This window comes from Rhinolophus ferrumequinum, chromosome 10 (genome assembly GCF_004115265.2).
Source record: "Rhinolophus ferrumequinum isolate MPI-CBG mRhiFer1 chromosome 10, mRhiFer1_v1.p, whole genome shotgun sequence".
Classification (NCBI taxonomy): Eukaryota; Metazoa; Chordata; class Mammalia; order Chiroptera; family Rhinolophidae; genus Rhinolophus; species Rhinolophus ferrumequinum.
This window is the reverse complement of record NC_046293.1, coordinates 19,799,973-19,812,997: the sequence shown is the minus strand read 5'-3', so window position 1 is coordinate 19,812,997 and position 13,025 is coordinate 19,799,973. Positions and strand designations below refer to the sequence as shown.

General features: G+C 39.2%; 1 protein-coding gene across 2 annotated transcripts in view; it reads left to right on the top strand.

The window, feature by feature from the left end:
• The first annotated feature begins 47 nt into the window (after window positions 1-47).
• The window catches only part of APAF1 (apoptotic peptidase activating factor 1), a 66,781-nt gene continuing 53,803 nt past the window's right edge, over window positions 48-13,025 (top strand). Inside the window, exons 1-6 of one of the 2 annotated variants that reach the window (XM_033118082.1) lie at window positions 48-449; window positions 565-602; window positions 2,522-2,697; window positions 2,829-3,018; window positions 3,703-3,900; window positions 11,248-11,431. In XM_033118082.1, coding sequence (XP_032973973.1) covers window positions 2,560-2,697; window positions 2,829-3,018; window positions 3,703-3,900; window positions 11,248-11,431 — 710 coding nt within the window. In that variant the 5' untranslated portion in view covers window positions 48-449; window positions 565-602; window positions 2,522-2,559. The remainder of the gene's footprint in view (window positions 450-564; window positions 603-2,521; window positions 2,698-2,828; window positions 3,019-3,702; window positions 3,901-11,247; window positions 11,432-13,025) is intronic. The other variant, XM_033118081.1, reaches the window with a different exon arrangement.

Sequence of the window (13,025 nt, the reverse complement as noted above, 5' to 3'; positions counted from 1 at the left end):
TTCCTTGTGCGCGCGCGGGCACAAGTCGGGGCGGGAGCGCGCGCGCGGCGGCGGCAGCCCAAACCGGGCTCAGTGTGTTTATTTGCTTACGCGGGCGCACTGTCCTGTTTGGGCGGGCTGGGTGCATTTTGACTGCTCCGCGGTCCTCAGGCAAAGAGGGGGAGGTGCAAGTGGACGCGGATGCTTTCTTCTTGGGTAGAAGGGGTGAGGGAGCGGGAGGTGGGGAAATCAAGGCCCTCGGTGGCGTCGGGGCGCCGGGGTTCAGCTACTGCCCGAGGAAAGGAGAGACAGCCCGAGTGACCCTCCTCCCTTTGTGTCTGGGGTGGCATCCACCGGGAGGGCGGCTTCGACCCCGGGACTGTGTTGTCCGCCCGCCGAGGTGACGCCTACCTCTCCGGTGGTCGGAGGTCCGCGGAGGTCTTCAGGCGCCGCAGGCTGCGGAAGCCCAGGTGAGGCACCTGGAGACCCGGATTTGTACCGGGGCTGCGCCCAGTGTCCTGCATTCCCTTTCCGAAGCCTCCGCTGCTTCCCACATCCATTTGATTTCCATTTCTGTGCCCACAGGGCTGCTCTTCTCAGTGAAGGTTTGTACGAAGGTTTGGGTAAGTTTGCGCCTCGCTTTTCTCCCGGAGCCGGGTTCTTTGCAGGTTCAGTACCGATCTTAGGGACTTAGACTTCTGGGACAAGGAAGTATACGTCCTATATCAGGAAGAGAAATTAAAGAGGAAGTAGTTAACTATTAACGGTTTTCCTGGATGAAATTGCCCTTCTTTCTATTTCACATCTATGAAGAGTTTTGGGTTCTCATTTTTGTGTGGTTTCAAAAGTGGGACACTGAGAATTTGTTCAGAATATTTCAATTTGTGCGGTTTACAGTTTACATAATTGTAATAGGACTGGGTAAACTTGGACATTACTTTCAGGTTGTCAGAGTGTCTATTTGCTAGGCTATTGGCCATAACCTAAAAATTCATTTTTGTTTTGTCAAATGGAGTTTTGTTACTAAAAATTAAGGGATGTTTAAAGAGATAATAAAAACATTATTAACATTTAAAAAATACAATAGTCTTGATTCTAGTCAACTTTTTCTTTTCTCAGTTTCATTCCAGTGCTGGGCATTTTGTGAAACTTGACAAGCTAGGCAAATGCTCTACTTCCCTATGTTTGCAAGTGCCACATTTGGTGACGTTTAAAAAATATATAGTTATTATTGAAGCTTAATGATTATTGCTTTTCTTTGTGCAATCTAAATTACTTGTGCTTATCTTTGTTTTTGCACTTTGACATCACATCCTAATGATATTTTTTTCTCTCTTCCATTAGATTGTGAATTCCTTCAGGGATATGATTTTAATCTTCTCTGTAGACTCAGGGCCTGGCACACAGGAAGGCTCAAATGTTTATTGAATGAATAAATTAATAAACACATTTAGACACTGTAATACCTTGGATAGAGTTCTGTTAATGTTTTAAAAACTTGCAAACATTCTGACCTGTGTTTTATACTCATGGAAAAATTTGCATTGTATTTTAAATAAAGTCAGTAGAACCTTAAAGTATTATTCTGTAAAGAATGTTATTCTTTTTTTGTGTGTTCTCTTACTCCAAGAGATGACATCAGAGGGTATTTCCTGTTGCTTTGTCATACTTAGCAGCTCAGCTGAAACATAAGTGGAGTGAGCATATGAGAAATGTGTTTACCATTGAAGACCTAGAGCTTGCACCCACCTTGAGGAAGAACTAATACTCAATACCAGCAATGCTCTATTTAGTCTTATAATGGATAAATAAAACACGTTTCTAAAGACTAGGACTTCAGTATGATCATTGTTTATAAAATATTAAAAAATTATTTTTCTTGTAAAAGTGAAAATGTGCAATGAAAAAAGTAAGACAATGTGGAACAGTACACAAAAAGAAAGGGGAAAAAAACACCAAATTTTGCTACTTAGAAGTAACCCAAACATTTTGTTGAATAGACTTCTAAACATCTCTCTTTGTATTTATATGATGCCAACACACATTTTATGCTGTATATGGGAACATATTTGTAATTTTTTCAATCATCAATGTGTCATTAGCATCTTTCCATGTTGGTACTTGGAGATGTGTTTTATTTTAAATGGGTGTATAATATTCCATCGTGGGTGTGTGTGTGTGTGTAAAATAGTTTTTTAAATCCATACTGTTAATTCTTTTTTGTGGGTATTTTTGCATGCACATGTGAATGTCTCCTTGAGGTAAATTCCTAGAAGTGGCATTTCTGGGTTAAAGAGAATGTGTATTTTAAACACTTCTATATCTTAGATTACCTTCCAGAAAAGTTGCATCCATTTTGTACTCACCTGAAGTAATGCCTAAAAATACCCATTTTTCTCACACCTTTAAAAGCATTGGGTTTTACCCATTTAAAAAACTTTGCGAAATCTTATTTTCTTTACATTTCTTGATTACCAATGAAGTTACACACCTTTCATGTTTTTATTGGCCTGACAAATATTTTGATTTTTTTTGGCTGTAGTTGAGGTTGACAGCTCAGAGAGAAAAAATTGAGAGAGGATGGATGCAAAAGCTCGAAATTGTTTGCTTCAACATAGAGAAGCCCTGGAAAAGGACATCAAAACATCCTACATAATGGATCATATGATTAGTGCTGGAGTTCTAACAGTATCAGAGGAGGAAAAAGTGAAAAATGAGGTAAAGCTTTCTGAGGCAGTCTATGCTTTCTTAAAAACTTTTAGAATTTATTTCAGAACTTATACTGGTCTACACTAAATTGTTGCAAACATGTTCTTTGTAGTATACTAAACTACTTTTTTTTTTTTAAGCCCACTCAACAGCAACGAGCCGCTATGCTAATTAAAATGATACTTAAGAAAGATAATTATTCCTACATATCATTCTACAATGCTCTACTACATGAAGGGTATAAAGATCTTGCTGCTCTTCTCTCTGATGGCATTCCTGTGGTCTCTTTTTCCAATGGCAAAGATTCATTTGGTGGAATAACTTCATATGGTTTGTATCCATAATACCTTCTATCACATTGCTATTGCAATGGCTATATTGCTGCAGTTTTGTCTTACTATAGATGGAGTCTGCTGAAGAGACTGATCAGTTCACTGAAAAATGAATGTGAAAAAAAATGCATGTGAAAAATTTTAGTTAGGTTTTCCAATTTACATGTTTTTATTTGCATCTGTATTAACTCTGACATTTTCTACCTGCCCAGGAAGCTATCTACTGCTGAGGTGGTAATATACATACCCTAATTTTTGGAGATAAATAGACAATTTGTAGGCCTTTATTTAAGTTCTCCAGTTCTGTGTTTATGGACTTCATGGGTAGGAAAGAATAAGGATCTTTAGAAATCTGTATTGAAAGGAATTTCATATTCTTCACTTTTACACTCTCCTTTCCAGTCTTTAATATGAGGAAAAGAGATTGGAGAATCAGAGAGAAATAGGGTGCATTACAGATGGAAATTTCCACCGTCTGTAGTCATCTTGAAAGGTATATATTTGCTTTTGTTCTGGGTTTTCTGAGAAATCAGAGAGTTGAAATTAATATGCTAGCCACATTTCTTACTTCTGGAAATTCTGAGGTTAAGGCCTCAGCCTTATTCTCTTTGGTTTTTATGGTATTACTTGAGTAACCATACAAAGTTCTCTTCATTTGTGCTTGTTTTGTTTTGGATTTCAGTAAGGACAGTGCTGTGTGAAGGAGGAGTACCACAGAGGCCGGTTGTTTTTGTTACTAGGAAGAAGCTGGTGAGTGCAATTCAGCAGAAACTCTCCAAACTGAATGGTGAACCAGGATGGGTCACCGTGTATGGAATGGCAGGATGTGGGAAGTCTGTATTAGCTGCAGAAGCTGTTCGAGATCATGACTTCTTAGAAGGTAAGTTTTAATTACCATGTGTTAGTGGCTAAGGAGATATCCTTTAGGTATTGGATTAGTTCTCTGTTGCTGCTGTAACAAATTACCAAAAATTTGGTGGCTTAAGATAACACCAGTCTATTATCTTATAATTTTAGAGGTCAGAAGTCCAAAATAGATCTTACTAGGCTAAAATCAAGGTGTCCGTGGGATTGAGTTCCTTCTAGAGGCTTTAGGGAGAATCCTTTTCCTTGCTTTTCCAGCTTCTAGAGATGGCCTACTTTCCTTGGCTCATGATCCTTCCCTTCATTTTCAAAGTTGGCATTGTATAGCATCTTCAAATCTTTCTCTCTGAGCTTTGCTTCTGTCATCCCATATCCTCTGACTCTTACCTTCTCACCACACGCTTATTAAGGCCTCATTGGGCCCACCGGATAATCTGGAATAATGTCATTTTAAAATTCTTAATTGTATCTGCAAAGTTCCTTTTGCCATGTAAGGTAACATTTACAAGTTCTGTGGAATAGGATGTGGATGTCTTTGAGGGGCTATTATTCTGCCTACCACAGGCATGATTAAATTTGGATTTTATTTTCTACTTAGCCTGTCACAATGAGGCTTGGGTAGCCAGGCCAATAAATTTATACATTATTGGGTGGTGCTTATTATTGGAATGAAGCTACCGTGTTTCTCCGAAAATAAGACTGGGTCTTATATTAAGGTTTGCTCTAAAAGACGCATTGGGCTTATGTTCAGGATATGTTATCCTGAAAAATCATGCTAGGGCATTTTTTCCGGTTAGGTCTTATTTTCAGGGAAACATGGTAGTTCTCTTCTATCTTAACAATCAAGGGTTGAAAAAGGGTTTTGAAAGGTTGTTCAGCTTATATCCCTGCCCTTCAGGCAGTACTAGACTTATACCCTCCTGTCTGTTGTGGCATGGAGTGCTATAGGGAAGGAGATTCTTGGAAACTCAGTTCCCCTAATGACTCTCCCAGTGGGTGATTCTCCCATGTATTTGGCATCCTGTATTAAACTGTTAATTCCATTTTTGTAATTAATTACACGTATATCAATTGCTTATCTTTAAAAATGAAAATCTTTAGTAACTTGTCTATTTTATGGTAAACCCCAAGAAAAAACCCCAAGGAGTCGACTATAGCAACTGATGGATTTTTATAGGTGGGCTTTATTGATTCATTTGCTATCTGGTGACGTACTTTTCTTGCTTCAGGTATTCATGTGTTCAGTAATATTTGAGAGCCTGATGTGGTGCTTGGCACTGTTTAGGGTACTGGGGATCCCAAAAGATGGCACAGTCTGTGTATCTAAGGAATTCACTCACATACTAGTAGGGGAGATAGACATTAAGAAAATATGATATATGTGATAAATTGAGCAGTAGAAACAAGGATAAGGTACATAGTTGGAACAAAGGAAGGGAGCATTATCTGTCTGGGGGAGGAGGGTGGATTGCACAAGTTTCCTGAATGAGATGACATTTTAGCTGGAGTTTGGAGGAAGAATAGTTTTCCAGGCAATCTAGGTAGGGATGGGAGAGTAGGGAAGATGGGAAGGTTATTGGGTAGTTACTGGAGTGGAGAAGGGCATTCTGTACAGCAGAGGATTTAGGACATTCAGCAGGTATGCTGCTGATCTTAATGAGTCTGGTAGGTTCTCAGGGTATTCGCCAGGAAGAGTCATGTAGCTCCCTCAGTCTTTGATTGCCTCCATTCATTAGTGAGTTCTAGGGGAATCTAAAGACAGTTCCTGATTTCTAGTTGTAAACAACTTTCTTGTTTATAGCACAAATCAGTGGTTAAGACAGTTTATGAGATGACAAAATTAATGGAATGAATGATATACTTCTAAGAGATTTAGAAAGATGGAAGCTAGGGGACATTTATTGTACACACCTGGCTTCATGTATACTTCACAGCCTTTGTCAGCAGCATTGGTCATACTCTTGTTGGAAGTATGCCCAATTCCTAAACCCTGCCTTTTCCCCTTTGTCATTATAGAAAGTTTCCTGGGACCCAGCTCTATGCATATCCCAGGGCCAAGGCTTTATTTTTATTTATTTACTCTGTGTTTTTAAACCTCTACTGCAAAGTTGATCATCAAAGATATTTCAGGATAAAATTGGCTTAAGTTCCTTTAGTGTGAAAAACTGGGTTTTTCTTTCAATATTATGATGAATTTCCTTTAAAATGTATATTTATAATACACTAATTTGTGGGGTGAAAAGTGAGCCGCTCAACTGAATTTAAATTACTCTCTCAATTATTGGGGTGAATTTTCCATTTTAGTGGTTAAAATTGACCAACAACTTGGGAATTAATTACCCAGGAATCATATTGTGTAAATTGTGGTTTGGGAATAGATTTTAACCATTTGGTTTTGAGAAAATGTCAGAGATAGTAGCAGTTGTCTGGTGCACAGTGAACTTAATTGATATTCCTCATGTGCTTTTGTGAAATCTTAAGTACAGAGTATTTAGTCAGTCATATTTTTCAGTTTACAGCCCATTGTTATATTAGGTCTGTATAAGACTTAGCTTCTTGCTACATTTATTTCCTTTTAAAAATTTCCCAATATAGATGATGTATTATTCCCAATATAGAATTGTACACCTGAAATCTATGTAACTTTGCTAATGATTGTCACCCCAATAAACTTTAATTAAAAAAAAAAGATGTAAAAAGCAATTTCTCATTCTCATTTCCCTTCTCCTCCTCTAAGGAAAAACACCTATACGTCTTCTCTACACAACTACAACACTACTTCATTTCTGACACCACGTGTGTGGGTTTTCCACACACCCCGCAGTTCCTTAGCACCAGCTGGGTATCCTATGATTTAAACTCAATTCTGACACTCACCTATCTGGAGATAGCGTTGGATCCCACAGAATTAGGGTTCAGTTCCACAAGACTGCCACCCCCACCCCCGCCCCCTTTCAGATGCTGATTACAATTCCAGATTGTTACCTGTGCTTCTGACCAAAGGGCTATAGTACAGATCAGAAGTTGCCTCTCCTTGGGTTTGACTAATTTGCTAGAGTGGCTCACAGAACTCAGGAAAACATTTTACTTACTAGATGACTGGTTTACCATAAAAGAATATAACTAAGGAATAGCCAGATGGAAGAGATGCATAAGGCAAAGTGTGTGGGAAAGGGCTCTGAGCTTCCATGTCTTCTCTGGGTGCGCTACTCTCCCCGCGCCTCCATGTGTTCATTGATCCAGAAGCTCTCTGAATCCCACCCTTTTTAATGGAGGGTTCATTACATAAGCATGTTTGATTAAATCATCGGGCATTCGAGATTGAACTCATTCTCCAGCCTCTCTCCCCCTGAGTTTTTAAAGTGTGGAAGCTTTCTCCAGAGGCCATCTACCTATTTTCTGTCCTTCCCAAGATTTCCTTGATGCAATTAGATTATTAATTGCTAGTAGGATCAGCCTTATTTAAAAGTAGGATGGGGTTAATTTTCTCTGAATAAAGGCAATTTTTCTCTGAATGAATTTTAGGTACAAGCCTCATTCAAGGCTAAATTGCTCCCTCTTGTGCCCATAGTCAAGATGTTTAGATTCTTTCAGAAACGTGGAATTAATACTTAAGTAACTGTCATATTGTGATGGTAGGAGATTAGCAGATCAGTTGGTCATTTGGTCTGTTTGTCTTTCCTTTTAAAGCTGGTAGTGTTTTATTTTTTGCATATACTTATAATGCACTCATTGTTTAGTTTTAAATTTAGGAAAGACCTTTGATGTAGGTAATAGGAACTTAAATTTAAATCTGAAAAATTTACTATCTAGCTATGTCAGGCACTTTCTTTGCCTTGTCTTTAATCCTGGGATGATTTAAAAAAAATTTAAATAGAAAGCACAAACAAACAAAAAACCCTCCAAAACAAACCTGAGGAGCAACAGGTAGTTTGAAACTTTGTTATAAATATTACAGTAGTAGTATTTTCATTTAAAAAGAAGTAAAAATTCTTTTCATTTGCCCTTCTCCCCTTTCTCCTAAATCGTTCACCAGAGATAATCATGGTTGACAGTTTAGAGTGAATTTTTCCAAAGTTTTCCTTGTGCATTTATAAACATGAACATCCATAGAATACAACTACCACACTAAGCGAAACAAGAAAGTGAAACAGAAATCAAGGACTTACTGATCTGTAACTGTTGACTTACACTGAAGGAAGCCTGTGGGAACTTCAGGGAACTTCAGGGAGCTTTCAGGAGGAAAGTGTAGGACTTGTCTGCCTCCTTCTAAGACACTGCACTGATAATCAAACCATAGTTTATACCTCAGTTATCACAGAGTTCTCTGTCTCCTGGTCCTTTGTTATCTTTTAGAGCAGAGGTGTCCAAACTTTTTTCAACGTTTTTCACCAAGGGCCATATGCGGTAAAATACACAAACAGCCGGGCCACTCACTCGAGGTGAAGTACGTATTGCCTCACCTGGTTTATTTAAGTAAACTAAATATATTTTTGGAATTTGCTGCGGGCCAATTAAAAATGGATTGCGGGCCGCAGTTGCCCCGCGGGCCGCAGCTTTGACAACCCTGTTTTAGAGGCTCATGGAGATTCACTCAGTACATTCATTGCCAAGTTCTGATCTAGGCCCCTTTCCCTCACTTCCAAGCCTTTCTGCCGTAAGCTATTTAGACTTCCTCCTCTGTGGTTAGGAAACTCCTCTGTATCAATAACACCTTCTTAAGTTGTTTTCCTTCTTGCATTATCTGAAACTGGACAGTTCCCTGAGGATATATCACCTTCTCCATAGCCGTCTTCAGTGGTGTGGCAACTGCTTTTGCTTTATATCCCACATACTTCAGCTCCAGGAAACGGGTGGATATTGTCCTTACTCTCTGTTGCCTTATCCAGACCATTACTACTCCTCCAGCCAAATTCCTTGTTCTTTGAGGTTCTTTTCTGTAATCTTTCCCAGTTATGTTAACTGCCCTCTCATTCATTGACAATTGGAGTTCTTAATTATAAATCTAAGCCCTTCTGTTGGTACTCTTAGTGATTTTGGTATCTATGTGGATGAGTCATCCAGAATCTTGGCCTCTCAGTTCCTTGACCTCTTTATCTGCAGTGATTATTTTCTTCGCTCCCCTTCAGCCATATACTTCCCTGGACCCTGGCTTGGACCCTGGTCCTTGGCATTACCAGAAACGATGCCACTTTTGAAATCTTGATGTTAAACATTCTATTCTATACTCTTTGCCTACCTCCACCTATTCTGTTCTTCAAGTTCACTACTACAGTTTGCTGGTATGTCAAGATTTATCCATTGGTTCCATAATATCTTCACTACGGGTATTATCCCATCAGTCCCCTCGTAGGCTTGGGCCTAGATTTTTATTGCCCATCATTCATTTGGTCTTTAGCACATACTCTTGGCTCTTGGGTTCTCTCCTTATCTTGGGTGAAAGCTAATTACTTCTCTATGCTAGAAGATGGAGTAGGCATTCTTTCTTACTCCCTGTTGCTTCATCCAGGCCATTACTTGCTTCCTCTTTGCTGGAGAAAATCACCCAACTGAGTTTCAATTTAAATTCATGATCATAAACCTTGGCAATTTTATTAGGTTTATTTAGTGGATGTGTAACCATTGCATTGGTGTTTGTAGGGTGTAATCAGAAAACAACTTTACTCTTTTCCCTCATTGCCTGTTTCAAACTCTTCTCTGGGACTGATTCTTTCCCTGGCTGTGTTATAGATTCAGAGTCCCCACGTCACTTCACGTTTTAAAAACAGTCTCATTTCAATTATTAAAATGTCAGGTCCTATTTAATACTCCAGACTTCATTTATATATAAAGTTCTCTCCTTCCTCAGTTGGGCCTACCTCAGGCTTTGAAAACCTGCGGGGAAAGAGGAGGTTCAAATGGACATTGCAGGTGGTTTCCAGATTTTTCCTGTTGCAAACAATACTGCAGTGATAGCCTTGTGGAGGAAGAATAGTTTACAAGTTGAGCATTGATCCTGGAGGTTTGAATCCCATCTCTGCTTTATTGGCTGCATAACCTTGGACAAATTACTCAACCTTTGTATACCTCAATTTCTTCATCTGTAAAGGGGATAACAGTAGTGTCTGCTTGATAGTCTTCTGTGAGGATTAAATATAGATTAATGTGTAGAATTATTAGAATAATGCTCAAAAATAGGTTATAAATCTTTGAGCATATATACAAATATTTCTTAAATTTAAGATAATGATTTCTTTTTGTACTTATTTGTGAATACCAGTAAATAAATTGCCTTTGGTGTAATATAACTCATTTATGTTTGTAGCTGTTTTTTGCTTTTTCTTATACTTTTGCCATCACATAATATAAATCTTACGGTTAATGCCACTGGTGTGATCTAATGCTACTACTGTTCACCATATTTTATACATAGAGATGCCTCTTACTGGTTTTTCTATCTCCGTGAAGCTAATTAAGTATTGTCTGTGAAAACTTAAGATTTTTGGTTTCTGATAATATGTAAGTAAAAATATGTATTTTAGGATATGCTATGGCTTAATTAACAATAATGATGATGATAACAGTTGATAGTAATGTCCACTCTTATATAGTGCTTACTAGTTCAAAGCTTAATATTTGTGAGGTGCTCTTAGATCCATATCACCAGTAAGTCTGTTACAACCCTTTACAGTTAACACAGCAAATTCACATATTTTATATCATTAATTTCTCAGAGTAACTCTGAAATAGGTGGGATAAACAGTCTTATGCCAGGCTAATAAATGAGACTGAGATTAAGCGATTTGCTAATGATCGCTTAGTTAGTAAGCAGTAGAGCCAGACTTGAACATAACATTTTCTCTAATGAGAATCTTAATGAGTGAGTACGCGTCCGTAGACATCAGCAGTTCTCAGTCAGAGGTGATTTTGCCCCTCAGTACACATTTAGCAGTGTTTGGAGACATTTTTGGGTGTCATAACTGGCGAGAGGGAATGTTACTGGCATGTAGTGGATAGATGCTAGGGAGGCTGTTAAACATGCTACAATGCACAGGACAGTCCCTCACAGTAATGAATTACCTGGCCCAAAATGTCCCGCGTGTTTAGGGTGAGAAACTGCTATGCAGTGATGATCGATGACAGAGGACAAAGGTTGTGAAATTTTGTTTGGTAAGGTTTTACCGATAAAAATAAGATTTTACTCCAAACTTCAATTTATCCATATATTCAATTTTTCTTAGATTCAGGCTATAAAGCTCAATAAAGAAAGGCTGAAGATGTGGTGAGATTGAAGATCGGAGCAAATTTGCTGCCTATCCGTAAAATCTTTCAAAGAAGCACTCCTGTTCGAAGCCTTTAAGTTTATGATTCTTTTCCTTACCAGGTTGTTTCCCAGGGGGTGTGCATTGGGTTTCAGTTGGGAAACAAGACAAAGCTGGGCTTCTGATGAAACTGCAAAATCTTTGTACACGGTTGGATGAGGATGAGAGTTTCTCCCAGAGGCTTCCACTTAACATTGAAGAGGCTAAGGACCGTCTCCGCCTTCTGATGCTGCGCAAACACCCAAGGTACAGATGGTCAGATTAGGTCGGCATATGAAGTCCCAGTGCACCTAACTAGTGACATCTTGTATATGTTTTACCCTTTTCTTGCTGTCCGGTAGAGTATCTAAGAAAGAACCATTGCTCTCCTGTTGTTCTCGCTGTTGTATTAAAAAATAAAAAGTGGCCGCCACTGGCCTAAAATTGCTACCTTTCTCTTCTTTGCCTCCTACCTACCACATCGTCTTTTTTTTTTTTTTTTAAAGGTTTTTATTGGGGAAGGGGAACAGGACTTTATTGGGGAACAGTGTGTATACTTCCAGGACTTTTTTCCAAGTCAAGTTGTTGTCCTTTCAATCTTAGTTGTGTAGGGTGCCGTTCAGCTTCAAGTTGTTGTCCTTTCGGTCTTAGTTGTGGAGGGTGCAGCTCAGCTCCAGGTCCAGTTGCCATTGCTAGTTGCAGGGGGCGCAGCCCACCATCCCTTGTGGGAGTCGAACCAGCAACCTTGTGGTTGAGAGGACGCGCTCCAACCAATAGCCATCTGGGAGGCAGCTCAGCTCAAGGTGCTGTGTTCAATCTTAGTTGCAGGGGGTGGAGCCCACCATCCCTTGCAGGACTCGAGGAGTTGAACCAGCAAGCTTGTGGTTGAGAGCCCACTGGCCCATGTGGGAATTGAACCGGCAGCCTTCGGAGTTAGGAGCATAGAACTCGAACCGCCCGAGCCACCGGGCTGGCCCTCACATCGTCTTTTATGTACCATTGTAGGCTCTCAAGAAATACTTTCTTAAGTAGATGAGTTGGTGAGTGGTCTTTGCTGGAAAATGCAAGTTTCTTACCTTAAGTCCATTATTTCTAGTACAATAACATACAACGAGACAGAATAAATGTAGGCAACTGGTAAAAACACTGAGTCAGGAAGGATTATTTATTTAATAGGCCCCTTCTATTGTTGTCTTAGTTTTTGGGTGTATGTGTAACTCTTCTACTTCCATGTACTTCAAGAGTTTGTTTTATTTGTTTATTACAATCATTCATTCATTCAATAAATACTGTTATAATTATGTGCCAGGCCCTGTTACCACAGTTTTCACAATTTTCATTAGCCAGAAGAGAGACAGCAGCTTAGTTGCTTCTTGTGTTGAGTATAACTTGGAATTCAGTCAACAGTTTGATTTTCATGTTCCAGTGACCATTCCTTTCATTTGTTCATTTAACCAGCATTGGATATTGTGCCTGTGTCAGTGTTGCAAGTACAAAGATGAATAAAGCCTTCCTTGGGAGTATAGCAGTAAATTGGTCAAGAATTAGGTAATGGCACTGAACTTTTTTTAATGTCCAATGCACCTAACGATGTAGTACATTTTCACATGTAACAGTGGCTGAGGATGGCGGTGATTCTAAAATTGGTAAGGGGATTAATATCAGAATATTGGGTGAGAGGAGTAATTTTTGGAAAAAGTCTCCTAGGTGCTTATGATGGATACTCACTACAGAGGGTAAGCTCCGTTCTCTGGCTTCTTTCTGCTCCAGATCCCTCCATTATCTCCTCCTTCCCTTGATAGTCACTTGAATCCATTTTCCCATAGCAAATAGATTTGAGACCACTAACCATTCCTTGTTT